At 36.6% G+C, this 19,571-nt stretch overlaps 1 protein-coding gene across 2 annotated transcripts in view; it reads right to left on the reverse strand.

The window, feature by feature from the left end:
• LOC107595488 (ubiquitin carboxyl-terminal hydrolase 2-like) overlaps positions 1 to 18,411 on the reverse strand; it is a 34,854-nt gene extending 16,443 nt beyond the window's left edge. The window contains exons 1-2 of one of the 2 annotated variants that reach the window (XM_016285900.1): positions 18,211 to 18,411; positions 16,110 to 16,674 (exon numbers count right to left, since the gene is read on the reverse strand). In XM_016285900.1, the coding sequence (XP_016141386.1) occupies positions 16,110 to 16,628 (519 nt within the window). In that variant the 5' untranslated portion in view covers positions 16,629 to 16,674; positions 18,211 to 18,411. The remainder of the gene's footprint in view (positions 1 to 16,109; positions 16,675 to 18,210) is intronic. The other variant, XR_001610272.1, reaches the window with a different exon arrangement.
• Between the last annotated feature and the right edge of the window lie 1,160 nt (positions 18,412 to 19,571).

Consider the following 19,571-nt stretch of genomic DNA (forward strand, 5'->3'; position numbering starts at 1 on the left):
ATACTTAACTAATATGCTAAAACAATGAGTATCAAACAAGTTTTCACACTAATACAGTAAGCTACAGGTAAATCTGACACATCTCACATCAACATGCTTTTACCATATTTTTAAGTTTAATTAATGTGCTGGCTAGATTTACTTATTGTAGACATTATGTCAACAAGGTTTAGCTTAAATAAATCATGGCCACAAATTAAGAATATCGTAATAATCAATAAAACTAGCAATTGGGAATTCATTATTATTTCTTAGCAGTTCTCACGTTGGCTACGTAAACTTTGCATCGTTTTAAGGTTATAAAATAAAACTTAATTGAAAACCGGTAAAGTTACTCACTCTGATTGCTGTCCATGTCGTCCATCTTTAGTGATCCAATTCGGTAGGTGGCGCTGTTACAAAATAATAGGGTCCTAGAACTGCGGTCCTAGAACTGCGGTCCTGAAACTGCAGCCTCCGGTTGTGCAGGAACATACTATTGCACGCACGCGGTGCGACGCACTCATTTTTTTTCCAGGCGCGTCCGCGCCGCATCAAGATAAAAACATTTCAACTTTTCAGAATGCCGCAAGTGCACTGCGGGTTATGTGACAAGAACCAACCAATCAGCTTCATCCTTTCCCGTAACAACATTGAAAGCTCAGCCAAGATGAAGGAACAGCTGATGATAAATAAATTTAGTAGCAGAGCTACTGCAAACAATTTTTAGTGCTGCAAATCCATTTATCCTTTGCTGAAACTTCTGTGTCTTCATGGAGAGCACAGGTCATGGTTGCTTAGCAACGGCAGACGCCTCAGGAGCGCAAGCGCCCGAACGCTTTGGAAAAAAGCAGAAAGCGGCGCGCCTAGCGTTTTTAGGCATAACGTGTGAATGGCCCCTAAAGGGGTCATATGATGTTGCTAAAAAGAACATTATTTGGTGTATTTGGTGTAATGAAATGTGTTAATGCGGTTTCAGGTTCAAAAAACTTATTATTTCCCACATGAAACGCGTCGATTTTTACAAAGCTCATCGGTCTGAAAAGCGAGGTGTGCTCTGATTGGCCAGCTATCCAGTGCGTTGTGATTGGCCGAATACCTGCACATTTCAGAATCTCAATGGAAGTACTTTTATGGAAACTGTGAATTCGAATACTACTCTGATTTCATACCGTACTGTATTTAACCTACTATATAGAATCATGCGGTTAGCTGGGGTCCTCTCTCTGATATCATTTCCTGATTCATTTTGCTTTTCCATTATGTTTCTACATTTTGGTTAGTCCACATGACAAAAACAGTTTATGTCAGTATTAGTATTTTTAGTAGTAGGTTTTTTTTCTATGTAAAAAAAGATTATGGCAAACTAATTATTAAAGTTTGCTTTTCATTATAACATCAGAATTCAACATAATTGTATCACCTTGACCATTTTTGACTTCATGCCATTTAAAAATATCATAATAATATGATAATAATAATAAATAAATATATAAAAACATGTATTCAAGCCACTGTGTGAAAAAAATGCACTTTGTATGTTTATTCTAAATAAAGTAATTGATGAGTGGCACATTATTGACAAGACTAATTTTTAATAGAGATTTAGGGGTGGACTCTTTGGTAACACTTTAGTATAGGGACCAATTCTCAATATTAACTAGTTGCTTATTAGCATGCCTATTATTTACATATTGGCTGTTTATTAGTGCTTATAAAGCACATATTCTGCATGACCATATTCTACATCCCTAAACTTAACAACTACCTTATTAAGAATTAATAAGCAGCAAATTAGGAGTTTATTGAGGCAAAAGTCATTGTTAATGGTTTGTTAATGGTGAGAATTGGACCTGAAAATAAAGTGTGACTGACTTTTTTTAACTAAGCTAGTTCTCAACCACCAATTCTCCTACCCGAGCAATGCCCTAGTTACCACCCACAACTCCCTAGCATTGCAGCTGTGGTTTTGCACCTGCATACACCACCTACATTATCTTGAGAACATTTAAAATCTAATTCGCAATTGCAATCTTCAGCATCACAATTTGCTGTTGGCCGTCATGACCTACAATACTGTACTTTAATGACTTCCTTTTACTTTCGAATAATCTTCTTATTTTTTAATGACTTCCTTCTATATACTATACTGTGCATAGTTAAACAGTGCTCTGAACTTCTTGTTTTATAAGAAAAAAACCAAAGCTATGAGATAATTTTCACCAAAAACACCTCAGAGTGTCATTTAGAGTGAGCAACATTGCTGTGACCTCTGTACAACAAGCCATACTTACACAGCTGTGTTCCCTGAGAATTTTGTGTGGCATGGATTTTGAAATGTACAGTATGCAAAATATGCACATGTGTGTACGCGTCAGATGCCAATGACTACATGTAGCTTGAGCACCGAAGGTCCCCTGGTATGCGTGCCAGTGCAGTTTGACAACGGGTCACATCAGATATCACTATCATAAGACTCACTTCAGCAACGCACAAACTCACATTCTTAGCTTCTTCTTCATTATAAATGGTTCCCATTTATAATGGAAATCTGACTTCTCAGAACCTCTACATATATAACCACACAGTTAAACAACAATCACTGCAGCTTCTGTGTAATGAGCAACATGCACATTGGTGCTGCTGCTGGTTAATGAATTCATAGTACCATGTAACACATTTGTGGCATCCAGGAAAGCCAAGCCAGAACTGACCCATCTCCCATTCTCAGAATGCATGTAACCCTTAAAGCATTCTCATTTTCAATCTGCATATCTTGCAAATGGCTCCTGGCCAACAGTATAGGATCATGGCCAGCATGCTTCTACTGAAATCTTCTCTTGAGTTCTACTCATGCATGCGCTCTGCGCTGTAAAACATGACTGGTTATTAACTCAAACGGTTGATGGAAAACTATTGCATTAACTCTTTATAATCCCATTTTAGACTTCATGTGCATGGTCTAGTTTACACATAGTGCTTTATTCCCAAATACATTCATCTAGGACAAATAAACAGCAACATTTTGAATTAATTTATATAAGCGAAACTATAATTATAATTATTTAACTCTCAGCTATGAAAAAGGTCACCAGCGGTTAGGTGAGGTGAGGCAAGGTGTGTTGTAATTCAAACCATTTTCAAATAACAGAAAAAGTACTGGCAGCTCATTACACAAGGTATTATCCATTAGAAGAGTCATACAGCCGGCTGTGTTCCAAACCGCTGCTCAACTGCAGCTGGGTTTAGAAAGGAAATCCTAGGCTGTTTCAGCCTCAATTACATAATATTAAGGTCTTTTACTGTCAGCCCAAGGCTAGCAATTGCAGGGACATGCGCTGGGCAAATGAGTAACTGCTAATGTTGAATTGACCAATGAATAAATGCATGAAAAGAGAGCAGGTTTGGCAGAGAGTGCTGTTTACTTAGTGCTAATGAAATGTTCACAGTCATGAGTGGAAAAACTGAGGGGGGGCTTGATCCAAGTAGACCGCGTGGAAGTCTAAGAACAGCAATCAATGCTGTATTTCCTGTTGACTTCAAGGTACAATCTTAAATATATATATAAAAGCCACAGATTTTTATATTTTAAATATGCCAAATATACTAAGATTTGCAAATACCTAATGCAAACAGTGCTCAGCATGGGAGATTTGAGTCACAATATATTTCAAGTTTCAAATTTCATCTGTGTGATACTCAGTATAAAAATACATGGGACACTAATATTACATAAAATAAGCCAATTTCAATTACACTGAAGTATTTATTAGTATAATTTTCAGTGTGGAATGAAGTATCTTTGATTATTTATAATCATTTCACTTGCCTTATCGGCAATCTTAAATTGATTTTTCACATGCCCATCGCAATGCATTCCAGCATTGCCTTCTCTGCAACAAATATGTGCAATACTGAAGTACTGAGATTGGGTAATGTGTTTACATAATGCATTTATCAGGAATTCAAAGAATCACCATTATATTCCCATTAATATAGTATATGTTTGCATTTAAACAGGTTCAGTGTGTTTTAAAAAATAATGTGCAGGTTCTACTATCTTGTAAAATATAAACGGTATCATGTGAGAAGTGTGTAATAGTCAGTCAGAGAATTTACTAGAATAGTTTTGAGCTTTAAATAGAAAGTTTATTGTTATGCCGCCTTTGATATATTTAGCCACAAAGCCGATAGTTATTAGTTATATAAAGAGGGCGTGACATATGCCTGGGCAGAATCTGTGGGATTTACTGTGAGGCATTTCTTCTGTTGATTTTCAGAAAAAAAATCTGCAGAATTTTCTATAACTGATTACAAAAAAGTGGTAAAATGTGTGAATGGAGCTGCAATTAAATGGTGTATTGTATTTATGAAAAAAGCCAAAATGAGATAAATAAATATACAAAGGGCTGGAGATGTGTAGATGATTGCTGAGTGACAGACAACCCAATTTTGTGGAACTCTGCATAGGTTTTTTTTTCAAATTGATCTGTTTGGGTCTGTTAATAAGCTTTGTCTGTTTTCCCAAAAAAACATTGCAACTGGCTGGTTAATATTTTAAAACTATATTTAAGTACTGTATATTTTTATATGTAGAAAAGGCATACTTCACCTTTAACTGAGATATGACCAAGCGGATTACTTTTCACATTGTATTCAAACACTGTTTTCATGAGGATCAAAGTTTTTCCAGTGACAGCTGGAGTTATAAGAGGAATTACAGAGAACGGTGAGTATTTGTGGGACAGTGGACACTGAGACAGCCAGAGACATTGTGTACCCTTGTATTTGCTATGGGAACGCAAATAGACTTAAAGCCCAAAAACTTAAAAAGACTCAAAGGCTTACAAGTAAAAGAAGCACGAGTGCACATTCTGCACAACTGTGTTCTTAGGTAACACTAGCAACGGCTCTTGTTGCTGCTTTTCTGTCCCATGTCTCTGATGTTTCCTCTAGTTCCCTCAGGACATTATATCATCGCCATGTCAACCACAGTGAGTGCTGAGAGTGTAAGTAAAAACACAGTCCATCCATATCCCATGTAATCTTAGTTAAATCATGATTTCTAATCAGTGACTTTTCCTGTATCTGCCCTATAGCCATGATCACTGTTACCTGTGAAGCCTGGAAATAGGGGCAAATTAGTCACATCATTAATCTGAAATGATAACAGAGACACAGCTGTTTGTGGTAGTCCAACAATAGGTTGGTAACAGGTCAAATGTTGATGTTATCAGAGCAATCTGAGATGACTTACTTTGCAGGTTTGTTGCATAACCAAGTCTGAGGTTCCTAGAAAAACCAGGTCTGTATATATTCATTACAAATAAAGGAGGCAATCAGAATTTTCCCTAATAATAAAAAAGCCATCGTGCATTAAGGCAATCATTATTACAAAGATATTCGGATATGTAAGAATTACAGAACCTCAGCCACTTTGATCTTCTGAGATGGACAATACACACAAAGTGTATTCAAATACAGACATCTGTTTCCACATCTCACTGTGAGAAAATGCGAAAAAACGTCTCTCTCACCTATGCATTTGTTCCTTCTCATCCCCTTCCTTCCCCTCACCCATCCTTCCCTTCATTCAGCTCACTCAGAATGGGCAATAGTAGAATATAATGTTCTACATGGATGCAGGTGATATTTACAGTCATGTTTGGTATCATGTGAATTGTCTCTGTGCATCTGGTACAATGGTCTCATTCTTACAAGTAGTAAACTAAAAGGCAATGCAGATCCTAAGAGTTTAGAGATATTTTGCTCACTGTAGAGGGCGTGTCATTTCCCAGTGATTTTCATGCAAAATTACCTTTTGTCCCAAAAGGTGTTAACTCGATCAATACAAATTCCAATTGTTAGTTCCCGTCTCCATTTCGGGGGATGTTGGTCTTGGGCTGAGTACTTAAGGAAATCTTGCAAGAAGATCGGGGCGATTCTGTAGCCAGAAAGCCCGTAGTGTGGTGTGTCTCTACACTCCATACTATGTATTTTCTAAGGTCAGGTATGCATCTTTTTCTCTTAGATTTCTCTTTGAGAATTTGATGTTTTGTATTGATATGATTTGATATCTTTGAATTGGCTATGTAACTGGCATAATACATATTTACCTGACTGATAATAAATAGCTACATTTGATTTATTCTGACTTACTCTGAAATTATTTTCTCAAGTAGATTAAGTGAAGGCGTATGTTTCCACAAATCTGCATTCAGGGTACTAGATACAGCATACTAGATCTCAGGTTAGATGGAGCATAGAGCACATCAGGTGAGATTCTAGATTTTTGACTAACTGCTTGACTTTAGTTAAGTTGTACTCCGTTGCATTAACTATGGGGGTCTAGTCATAGTACTGGTCATAATCGCTGGCTATTGTCTCAGATTTAATTAAGTTGTACGTAGTTATATTAACTATCGGGGCTAGACAAATAGTAGTAGCATGACTGCTGTTTATTGTCTCAGCTTTAATTAAGTTGTAAGTAGTTATATAACTATAGGGGGCTAGACAAATACTACTAGCATAACCGCTGATTATTGTTTGAGCATGAACTAAGTTGCACATGGGTAACTGTAGGGGGCTAAACAGAACTACTATTTAAAGAATGGTAAGCATGGGCGACCTATTAAATAGTATTAGTCATAACCTCTGGCTATTGATCAGACTGGAGAGTTTGTGATCGTGGGACCCACGTAAAATGGCCGACGTGAGGCACCCTGAGCCACACAGATTCCTAATGAACGAGTAAATATAAAGAGTTAAAAGAATAATCGAATGTCAGAATAATAATAATTAGAAATGGACGAACAACCAATTCGTATGACAATCTAAATTCGAAGTCATAATAAAATGGAGTCAGATTAGAGTTGAATTTAAATTAAATAACTTTGTGCGCCGAAAAGACCGAACACGCAGGAAACCTTCATCCACCATTGGATACCTCCGTTGGGTCAAATCGTGTGGACCTTACAGATACATATCAGCTGTTTTTTTCATAGAAAAATACACACTGACATACAAAATACTCCCTCAATCCTTAAGCCACTTGTGTGCTGACTCAACGGAAGTGTGTACTCAAGGGTGGTAATTAATCCTGTGCCATTAGGTGTTTGTTACCTCTGGGGAGGTAGAGCCCTATGCAATGGCAAACTAAAGCACCTTACTGTGCACTAAGTGTGGCCTGGAAGTGGATACTTGCATACCTATCTTTCACCAAATCATCAGTTTAGACAGTCATATTTCAAGGGTGTTTCTCCCAGGAAATGAGATGATATGATAGACGTCAAAAGATAACAGGTGACTTAAGAGCAGATAGTATGTAGAGAATCACCAAAATTGTATTGCCTAATCTATTACAAAGTTCACACAGAATCTGCACTCTTTACATTTCTGCAAGGACTGTGAGAGAAAAAGTGCAGAATTCTTTGGAACAGATTTAAAATATGCATTGTAAAATGTGTTGATTTTATATATATATATTAAATGTTCTTCATCATGGAAAGGTCATCACCAAGATGCGGGCAATTCACTGAAGACTGTTTTGTAATCCACTGTTTGTAATGAACTCCAAAAACGTAACTGGCCAGCAAACTCACCAGACCTGAACCCCATAGAGAATCTTGAGACCAAAAAATGCAGATGAGCTGAAGGCCACTGTCAAAGAAACCTGGTCTTCCATACCACCTCAGCAGTGCCACAAACTGATCACCTCCATGCCACGCCGAATTGAGGCAGTAATTAAAGCAAAAGGAGCCCCTACCAAGTATTGAGTACATGTACAGTAAATTAACATACTTTCCAGAAGGCCAACAATTCACAAAAAATACTTTTTTTTATTGGTCTTATGAAGTATTCTAATTTGTTGAGATAGTGAATTGGCCAAAAATCCTATCACAATTAAAAGAACCAAAGACTTAAACTACTTCAGTTTGTGTGCGTTGAATTTATTTAATACACGAGTTTCACAATTTGAGTTGAATTACTGAAATAAATGAACTTTTCCACGACATTCTAATTTATTGAGATGCACCTGTACATATCTATTCACTGCAGTTTCAAGCTGAAATAAACACTAGTGGCAGTAAAACACCAACAACTTCCTTTTCACACATTTCGCCTTTTCATTATGATTACAGGGGATATTATAAATTAATGAACAGACTTATTTTTGTGTGGTTTTGTCCACAATACTGTTATGACTTCAAACACATTATTTGTGAATCCTATACAATTTTGACAGCTGCATCACAAAACCAGCTTCATATGTATGGCTTTTCTTTCATAGTAAACTTGCTTGATAGCTCACCCGGTAGAGTGCCATAATGAGCTTGGGTTGGGTGAGTTTATATTTATTTCTTAAGCATTATCAAGATGCTAGGGTGTTCTGGGTGGTTAGTTAATCACCTAAAGGCTGGAATACACTATATGAAGCCCTGGATAACACTGGAGGATTATGTTTGTTCTGAACATTTCATTGCAGTTTTATAATCATTTGCAAAGAAACTTTTACTGATGAAGTAGTGCAGAAGTAGTGCAGGCTGTATTGGATCTGATAGCAGCCATATCGCAATGTTTAAGCAAGCAATTCCACAATTTGTCTGCCATTTGATATTTATAGATTATTATTTCAAAACATCAACTATTTTAATGCAATAGAGGGGGGTGTTGATGCTTTTTGTAGTAACATAACACTGTCGTTTGCTGACAAGTCATGAAGGAGACGCAACACTAAAACCTTTCTGACAGAGGGTCAGAATTTGGGTTAAAAATCATAATTTTTTCCAAAAATATATTTTTGTTTGATGTGCACCATTTTTTACTCACGTTATAAGTGAACCTCAAGGAACATATTAAAATAATAATAAAGGTATGTAATGACCTCCAAAAATCCAATATCATCTGATATACAGTATAGACAGTATCAAAAAATCTCTAATACTGGCCGATAACATATATAATACCAATATTCGGTGTATCCCTAGAAATGTGGCCCAGTGAACAATGTTTTTTTTTTTACTTTATAGAAATGACAGTGACTCTTCTAACATTTTACTTTGAATCATATAAGGGTGCAGTTCTAATCAGGCCTTTACATATATTTTCAGGTAAGACTGGTCAACAAATGGAACTGACTTGTTGCTCAACACATGCAGCCAGATGAGCAAATCAACAAAAATGCAGAACTGTATGCAGACATGCTCTTAACAAAGTCATCCAGATGCATGGCATGTCAGGAATCTGGCATGTATGTTCTATAGCGCAAGCCAGAGAGTACAGAGAGCTATTACATTGTGTGGAATGTGGGTGAGTGAGTATGAACTCCTCATCACAGGATCTCAGGATCTCCAGATTGCCTCTTCACATCCCTTCGGCTGAGCCAATCAAAGCTTAGACAGGAAACACAATCTTGCATTGCATTTGTGTGATCGTAAAATGACATGAATCTGACAGCCTTGACTGTTCTGATTCCCCTGAAGGCATCCTGCTAAGGTTGAACCCAAATGGTAATCGGTTTACATTTTACACTGAATTTGAAGCCTAATTATATGCCTATAAAGTCACGTGGCGAAGAATTCTCAAGCATGGAGATGCACATGATCATCAAATCTAATTATAGGCATTTCCTGATGCATTTTGTAGAACTTTAAGAAGGGCTTAATTTGTAGGAAGCTTACGTGATTGAAGCCATGGCTTCGCTCAGCTTGTGCAGTCTATATGAAGTCATGCTGTCTCTGGAATTTATCAGGGGAAGTCTTGCACTGTCACTTCAAATGGCTCATACCCGGCCAAGTACACAGCTGGCCCCAGACCTGCTCGTACTGCAGGCCAAAATTGCCTTGACACTAATTTAGATGAAAGTACAAAGTCGATCGGTCTGGCAATAAAGCATCTTATCTGGGCCATGAGTAATAAGCATGATCTTTACTGCTTTACAGTCCTTCAAATTGTAAATGTGCAACATTTTTGTCATTCCTTACTAAAAATCCTTCTGAAAAAGTCTATACTTATATTATGACTCCTGCTCTACTAATAATAGAGCCAACTAAATGCCACAGGGAGCTGAGTCAAGCAAATTATGTTGTAATAAGCTTCCAGTTGTCACATTTTGGAAAATAAGACTTATAAGTATAGTAAATTTCTGTAGGTTAAAAAAATGTAGAGGAAGTAATGGGTCAGTGACTTTCACTGACTTTTGTTCAACATGAGTTCTGCGCAACAAGCTTTCTGCGAAATTCAGGACATTTCTATTAAACATCAAAGGTAGTAAAACAGTCTAGTCTAGAGCCGTTAAGGAAAATTTAATAGCTTTCCACAGTGCACGGGAGACATTACTCTCAGTAATATTTTAAGTATCAAACCTGTCTCAAATGTTCCTCCTAAAATGCAAAAATAAAAATAGACACAAACAAGACAGTTGTTCACATACAGAGCTGCAGCAATCAAATAAACATTAAAATTGGGATTTCATGAAAATGTCTTTTTGAGATCTCTGAATTTTAGCTCAGATGGAAAGATTTTTTAAAAAGTCTATGAATGAAATCTCTTATGCACACCAAGCCTGCATTTATATAAAAAAAATGCAGTAAAACAAGTAATTTTGTTAAATATTATTATGACTGTTTTCTATTTTGATATATTTTAAAATGTAATTTAGTCCTGTGATGGCGAAGCTGAATTTGCAGCAGCCATTACTACAGTCTTCAGTGTGACTTGCTTTACACACTGAGGAAGGCTTTGAGCCGAAACGTTTGTGTCTTTTCCCATCAGTAATGAATGTAAAATAAAAGAAAAAAGAAGATTGTTCTCGTGAGTGCGGATCATAATTTCTTATACAGTCTTCAGTGTCACATGATCCTTCGGAAATCATTCTAACATGCTGATTTACTGTTCAAGAAACATTTCTAATTACTATCAATGTTAAAAATGGTTCTGCTGCTTAATATGTTTTGTGGAAACCATGATATTTTTTTCTTTCTTTTTTTTTTTTGTTGATAAATATAAATTCAAAAGAACAGCATTATTTGAAATATATTTTTTGTATCAACATAAAGGTTTTTACTGTCACTTTTGATCAATTTAATGCGTTCTTGCTGAATAAAAAAAACGGATCCCATTTTGAACAGTAGTGTGTGTGTATATAAGCCAAGCCTTTTGAAGACCATTAGTTTTGTTTACATTGTGACATAATTTTTATGACATTTAAGTACTTAATGGTCCTAAATACAGGCTTTATGCTATTTCTGTGTAATATAATTCCTATTTCTTTCTTTTGATTTTTGCATTGAAACATGGCCCAGGTATGATCTGTTCTTGTCAGGTTTCCAACTAGAGATCAACTAGATGATCTTAGACAGGACAAAGATCACGCAAGAAGCTGCAAACTTCATTCACACAGCAACGCCCAGGCAACTTAAGATTCTCTGGTATACTATACTAACAGCTTTTATTAAGCTCACAAGAAGAGTTGACTCATTCTGGTGACTTGTGCAGACATGTTTGGTTGTCATGGTGAGAGATCGGCACAGATCCCAGGAGGTGATTCATATGTGACAGAGATTTGGAATGCAGGACAGAAGATATGTTCTCATGCAATTTCAATCACACACCACAGATGTATTGTTGAGTGTTTCATGGTTTGTATAGGAATTTATCTTGTCTGTGCAAGTGATGTGTGTGTACAAATACTTATATCCTGAACCTACCACATGCTTTGACTTGACGTGGGAGAGTGAAAGGAGTGGCATCAGTATGAGACTCTCCCAATGATTTAACTACAATATGATGTTCTACTTAAGCACTCACTCCCTTTCTCTCTTGCTCTCGACATTTCTCACACTAACACGCACACACACACACACACACACACACACACACACACACACACACACACACACACACACACATGTCTGGTCAGCTATCCTTGTGGTTTTTCTACTGTACAGACCGTATATTCTATTGCCCTACACCAACCCTATACCCTAAACCTACCCCTCACAGGAAACTTTCTGCATTTTTAGATTTTCAAAAAACGTAATTCTGTATGATTTATAAGCTTTTGTACCCATGGGGACCACAATTTAGGTCCCCACCGTGACACGAGTCCCCATGAGTCTGTGTGTAGTCACACACACACACACACACACACACTGGACCTAATGTCATAGTGCAAGACCTTAATTGAAGTCTGACTACATTTTCTTCAGAAACTATGCATCAAGAACAAAATTAGAAATGGATCACATCAGCAGCAGTACAAATAGCTAAACAAATATTCCATCTCCCTCACATAAGTATTTTTCTTTAATAGTCAGAAATTTGTTAGTGTGAAAGCTTATGATGAAGGTCTTATGGTTCTAGATTTGGCATTTTTTGAAACATCAGTAGACTGCCGTGTAATACTGTTTGTTTGTGAAACTTTTTGTGCAAAAAGGGATAGTTCATCCAAATATGTTTCAACTGAACAATACTGGACTACACTGACTTTTATTGTATCAATCAGTCAATCAATATCTTTTTTCAAAATATGTTTTTTTTGTGTTCCACAAAAGCCATACAGGTTTGGAACAACGTGGAGGTGAGTAAATGATGATATAACTGTCATTTTGGGGTGAACTGGCCCTTTAAAAATGTACTTTATGTGGTAACATCTACACTGTACAGTAGTTTTTACAGAAAAAAGATTACACTAAAAACCTTTTAATTGGTTTAATGTAAGTCATATTATGTGTAAAAATATATAAATATTATATCTGTAAATGGTTTAATATCACATTGTGTAATTTTAATGTAAATGCTTTCATATTTATGGTTTTAGAAAGTAAAAATGATGAATTACCAAATAGTTTATTATAAAAACACTAAAAGGATATTCCCAGAAGCCACTGTCTGACACATGACAAACCATTATAATAACTACAGAAATAGTTTTGGTCTTATTTCTTATTTTTGTTACCAGTAATCTACATTAGGGTGTTTTGTGATACATTTGATGTTATTGAGTTAATTTGTATGGTATTATTTTAGTGTCATGTGTGTTACCCTGATGGTGTTTTGTGTGTCTTTGTTTGTATGATCATGTGTACAAGTACTGATCATGTTTTAAGGACAAGTCACTGAACTTATCATGGCTTTTTATTGCACCGCCTGTATTATCATGGTGTTTATCAGTACATTTTTAGGTGGAAATAAGATTTTGACATTTTGAGTTCAAGCAGAGTATGTTAACTTTATATCACTTAGTTACACACAAAAATCTTTACTTGTCACACAATTTCTGAAACCTGACACTCAAACAACCAGAACCGCACACCAAATCTGCAAAACCATACAATAATTCTCGGCCTTTGATTTCGTAAAACACTTTTTGCAAAACACAACACACAATTCTCTACGTAACACAAAAATCTAACAGGAATTAATATTATGGCAAAGGTGTTTTCAAATGTTTGCTATTTAGATGCGTTTGTGATATTTTGAATGCAGTGCTTCATTTTGCAAGAGATGTGAGGCCTTTTGCATTTTGTGTGTGCAATTCTGGGATTTGTGTGTAAAGTTTTGAAAGAAAAAGAGGCAAAGTTTTGAAAATGTGTGTAAGCAGTTGAAAAAACTGTAATGAAAGTTATAAGGTGCCAAATTTAAAAGCACCTGGTTTAGTAACTGGCTTTAGTCAAGTAAATTGATTTAATTAATGTGACTAAATCTGACTAGTGACTACAATAAACCAAGTAATGTTCTATCAATGAAAGTAATATGGATTAGGGCTGCGTTTCCCAAAAGCATTGTAAACCTAAGCTGATCGCAGCTCCATTGGTGGCAATGGGTCTATGATGCACTTAGGCTTAGGATGCTTTTGGGAAACGCAGCCCATAGGTAACCACATTTTCCACTGCTTTTTCATATTTCCAGTGAAATCTGCAATATACTGAGTAAGAAAGAGAGCATGCAGAACTGCATCTGTGATCTTAGAATAATTCATAAACTAATTTACAATCAAAAAGTGCAAAAACTTTTGATGAAATAAAGATAATGCAAATAATCCATCTTTATAATGGACTTAATATGATAAGAAAAAAACACTGAACCTTATCTCTCTGTACAAGTACTCCAGCACTCTGCTTATCCTTACAATAACTTTAAACCTGACTGTAGAGAGTTATGTAACCTAACACACACGCCAGGCAAAAAAACCTTTAGGATTTAGGCAGATCATAAAGACACCACTTCATCTCTTTCATGGCCTCTCCCAACACCACAAGACCATGGGAGTGGAATGAAGAAGAAGAGAAAGGAAAACAAAAACATACATTCTGGCACAGTGATCTCTACTGATGTTTCAAAGCATCTAGTTATGTCACACTGTTAGGGCAGGAGGAGAACGGGAACACAAATAAGCTTGAGTCAGAGTTCTAAGCAGAACTGCACCTGGTACTGCACATTTTTATAACACCCTGATTTTGGCAGACCATACGCTAGAGGCCTGACAATGACAAAGTCCAAGCTAACAACATGAAATTGTGCTGATATACTCGATTGCTACTGTGAACAAGTAATTATATTCAGCACTGTACAGACCTCTGGCCCACTATGAGAGCAATCGACTAGCAATCAATGTGGCACAATGTCAGCTCATAAATGAATGATCTCAGCCAACTGCGCAAAACCAGTTGTAATCTGAAGATGTTTATGGAAGGCCAGAGTTTGCGAGACCCAATCAACGATCAGTTATTGCATGTGCTTGTTGTATAGCCCGGACAAGTCCAGACTAATACTTCAATACTGGCCTGCCCTATACTTATGTATAAAAATGTCAATATTTGTGAGATATTTTCACAGTCATTTTCACCTAAAGAAATATTGATTTTGGCAAATATGTTTAAAATGATGTACATCATTTGTGTATACTCTAATCACATCAGTAGTCTAGGAAAAGTTATATGATAGAATCTATAATGATTATATTTACAGCATCTTTATAAATGGAATAAAAACATAAAGCAAAAACACTTTTGCACATGTTGTTCTTTAAGAGAGCAATTAATCAAGTTTACAAGATTAAAGTTTTCTTCCTTTTCTTGATAAAAATTGAACCAATCATTCAAATACTTTTCATTGGTCCTTTCAAATGAACTATAATGCAGGCATAGATTCTTTTGTTGTTGCTGTTTTTCTTAAATAAAATTTGTGTGCCATATTTCTCATCTTAACCTATCATCAAAGATCTGTGGCCCTCTAAATACAGCTTTAAATACAGCAGCTTTAATTAAAAGAGGAAGGCGGCGCACTCTAGTGAATAAATCTGTGTATTACAGGGCTAATAGTCGTTTCGGTAATTAGAGCTCTGCCTCACTTTGTCAGACAAAACGACTTTATTCTAGTCCTTTTACATTACTGTGAATAATAATAAAAAGAATAATATGAATATTAAAGATAGTAATATGCTGGCTGATAAGATAATTAGAGGAATATCAGTACATGTTAAGATTTATCATAATACTGATTACCAAAAAAATCTCTCATTTTCTTTTTTATAAAAAAGTAAAAATATAGGTTACGGTAAGGCAGTTCCATAAATGTTAAAACATTCACTAGTTTCAATAGTATAGCCACAGAATATATGCATGTTAACATGATTTTACTGTAAAAAATGCCTTGCTAATCTGTATAAAGTTCTGTATAATCTTACAATTTTGTCGCCAAGACAATACAACTCCATAAACTAGAGTTTAGCTCCATATCTAAACATTTTTTTGAAAATCTAACTACAGCCTTCAGGATTATGTAGAAATGACATGTTATGTGTTTGATTTGAGATGGTGAGAAACTCTGCAATGAAATGACTGTAAAATGTAAAACAGCTCTACAGTTCAAATAACGCATTTGTTTTACTGAAAAATCAAAACATTGGTTCGATTTAACACAACAAGTGTATTTCCATTGAAAGCACCACTCTGTAACTTTGATTTTGATCAAATACCTTTTTTTTGGGGGGGGGGATGCTTTTCACAGAAGCAGAAAAACATTTGGCTCATCTTAACAACGAATACAGATAGATTCCGATTCTCAGAATTATTTTTAAACATATTTATTGTCAAAGCACCTCTGAGTACCTCTATTATCAAACTCACCTCTGAGCTCCAGTAGAGAGGCCCTGAGTAATCTGTTCGTCCCCTGATCGTGCTCTCTTTGACTGTGTACACTCCTCTCTTCACTGCTCCTTGGTCACAGATCTCCAGTGTGGCCAGCTCCCGCATCAGGTCTGACTGACTGACCGACCTGCGCTGCCTTGACAGGGGTGATGTGCAGCTATATCCAGTCCTTGATGGTGAACGGCCCCTCTGCCCATTAATTCTGGGAATCTGACTTTTAACCTGCATCCTACTGTAGCTTTCACTCCGGCGTCCGATGTGGGGCTCTGAATGGGGTGCAGCTCGCCCATGTTCAGGCTCCTGGGGAAAGAACAGGACGCCTCGGGCGAGGCAAGGGCTGGGGTTCAGGTAGCGGGAGGTGGAAGGAGCATACCTGGAAAGCTGAGGTTGACCTCGGACAATATATCCCAGCGTGGGATCGCAGGGGTCATAGGAACTGTACGGACTTAAGAGGGTGGAGCCAGTGGTGTATTTGGGGGGTGAGTAGACTGGAGACATGATCAAGATGTGAAGCGAAATCAGCCCCAAAGTGGAGAGAGCCAAACTGTCACAAGAAACAAATCTGAAGCTGAAGCACATGAGACTAATGCTTATTAGAGATTGTGTGTACAATTTTCAGTCTCAGCAAATAATCTGTTTTAGGATAGAACTGAAACTCTTGCTCATGCAAACACAAAGACAACGTAATAAACGTGACTTGTCTCATCTTACAGTATCAGTTGTGTGGAAGTAGGACAACAGTCAACTAGAATTACTAGCAGGTAATGTACACTGATACACAAAATGTTGATGATGAGTGTTATAATTGAAAAGTATTCTAATTTTGGAGTTTTGTTGGACAAAAAGTGAAATGCAGAAGAAGAAGAGGATCTTTCAAAGACCACCGCAGCCTTCGAGAAATGGCTTAAGTCACGACTTCTCTGTGAGAACTTAACTAAACCATGAACAAAGGCACTTCCTATAAATAAACTTGGAAAAAAATATATTTTCACAAGCAAAAATTTGAGAAGGGTCTACGTCACGCAGTTGTCTAGTTACATCTACTAGTATTTGTTACATCTCCTGCAAAGAAAAACATGGCTGGGTGGATAATCATCTGAAGTACATTTATTTATTTTTATGTATGAAAAGTTTGTAAAGCAAAATTACATTGCTTTCACAGCCGATGAAGTATGAAATAAAAGCTGCAACATACAATAAATTATACAATCAAATGCAGACCTATAGTATGCTTAGCTACTCTAAACCCTAAACCTAACCCTAATCTTCCATAATATTAAAAATTACTGTAGTTTCATAATTATAAATAAAATAATAGGCTACAAACTGGAAAAACAAACAGAATGAGTTCCATAGTCTATGATATGGCTAAAAAATAAAAAAAAGTTGGTATCAGATGGTAATGATGATATCAGATTGATACTTTAAGGTAAAAATGTAATTACCATGGTGTCTAAAAACATATAAGTATTACTTTTTTTGTTTTGTTTTTTACTTGGAATTGAAAGAAAATGATGAAGACAATTAAAATAATGACGAAGGAGAAAATTATGAAAAAAGACCAGGATGCTGATGAATGAAGATGATAATAATGACAATGAAGATGATAATAATGACAATGAAGATGATAATAATGACAAAGAAGATGATAATAATGACAATGAAGATGAGGGTAAAAATGAAGAAGGAGAATATGATGATGACGGAGAGAGAGTGTGTGTAGTGATGTAAAGAACTGACTGGATGAAGAGGAATGGAGAAATGCGCATTGGCTAAGATCTGAGTAATTAAGTAATGCACTGCTACCTATTAAAGCAGTGGACGCAATCTGAGCGTGAGTCAAACAGAGACTGTTACTGTAGGATACAGCAGTTACTATAAACACTGCATTCACTGCCCACTCATTAACGCTGACTGTGGAAAACTGCCATTGAAAACGGCTGGTGGTCTCGTTAAATTGCATGAACGCTATGATCGGGAATAGACAGGGTTGGTAATAGAAGCTTAGCTGATGAGGGTAAATTATGTCACATGTTTAATCCTGCGCAAGAGCCTCCCCCATAACCCTTAAAATGCTTACCAGCGGAATTCCAGTTCATCCTCCCGAGCGACCAGCAAAATATTCCTGGATTTTCCTAAATACCACGCGCTATTCCAAGATTCAGCAGAAAATCGTAGGGCACTGGCTCAGCATTACGCACTCGATCCGTTGGTTGGAGTGGCAGCATACCAGCACAGAGTCCTGCTCGGATATTTGCGCTTTTCTCAAGTCAGGATTTAAGGAACCGCCTCCCAAGCGGTCGCCATAGCAACGCGGATCGCTCTCTCTCTCTCTCTCTCTCTCTCTCTCTCTCTCTCTCTCTCTCTCTCTCGCGCGCGCGCGCCAGTTCTCTATCTATGGCTTGCTGCAGAAGTCATGACTAATGCACTATAAATAGAAGCAGAATCAATGTGAATTGCTCACTTTATTCTCAAATAAATCATATCAGATTCAAAACAAAACAAAACGAACAACCCCTAGAATAAGAAAACATTGTTACAGTAAGAATGGACATCAAGGGTTTGGTAACCAATCAGCTGACTACGCTACCAATGGTTTATGGCAGTCCCAAACCTACAGGAAATGCAGTATATTTCAGTTGTGTGGTGTCATGAGCAAAGTGATTAGAAACAGTCCTTGAATCTTCCATTAATATCATCATCATCACCATGAGGTATGAGTGATATTGCCAGATTAAATTGCAAATGGAGTTGATGACTCTAACAATCCACTTTATGTCAGTGATTCATACAGTACATTGAGTATTTATAGTACAGGGCAAAAGTGTTCACATCCATCAAACATGGCCTACTATATACAGCTTAAATAAGTGATGCTTGAAAAGTTGGCTACTCAAGAACATGTGTGTGTTGGTACCAAACACTATTCACTCATTTGTATTCGCAGGAATACAAAGCAACACAAATGCTGGTTGGCATTTTGATCTCAGCAATACTTTAGTATGGCAAAAAAGGGGTTTAAATAAGAAACAAACGGGCATATTGAGAATTATGCATTTCATCAAATCAACTAAATCAAAAACATTACAACAACATAACTGGTGTTGAGAATTATCATCCATTCTTGCAACACGTGCTTTCACGTTTCAGTGATTTTTCAGGAAAATTCATCATCTAATAAGTAACGCTTGCTAATCTGTAATTAGTGGTTGTGAAATTCTATTACTACGTTTCAAAGTGACAGTTTGCTTTTTTTTTTGGTTTCTGGCATTTAGATGTGCCAAAGAAAAGATTTGGGATTTTTCAGGGTCTGAAGGGTGTCAGGTTATTATATTGGACCGAGGCACATTGTTTATGTCTGAGATATCCAGCTGGTGAAGGATCACTTGGTTGCATTTGATCACAGTTTTCACTTCGATGAAGGGAACTGCTCAGAGGTGG

This window comes from Sinocyclocheilus grahami, unplaced genomic scaffold, assembly GCF_001515645.1.
Source record: "Sinocyclocheilus grahami isolate Dianchi unplaced genomic scaffold, SAMN03320097.WGS_v1.1 scaffold203.1, whole genome shotgun sequence".
NCBI lineage: Eukaryota > Metazoa > Chordata > Actinopteri > Cypriniformes > Cyprinidae > Sinocyclocheilus > Sinocyclocheilus grahami.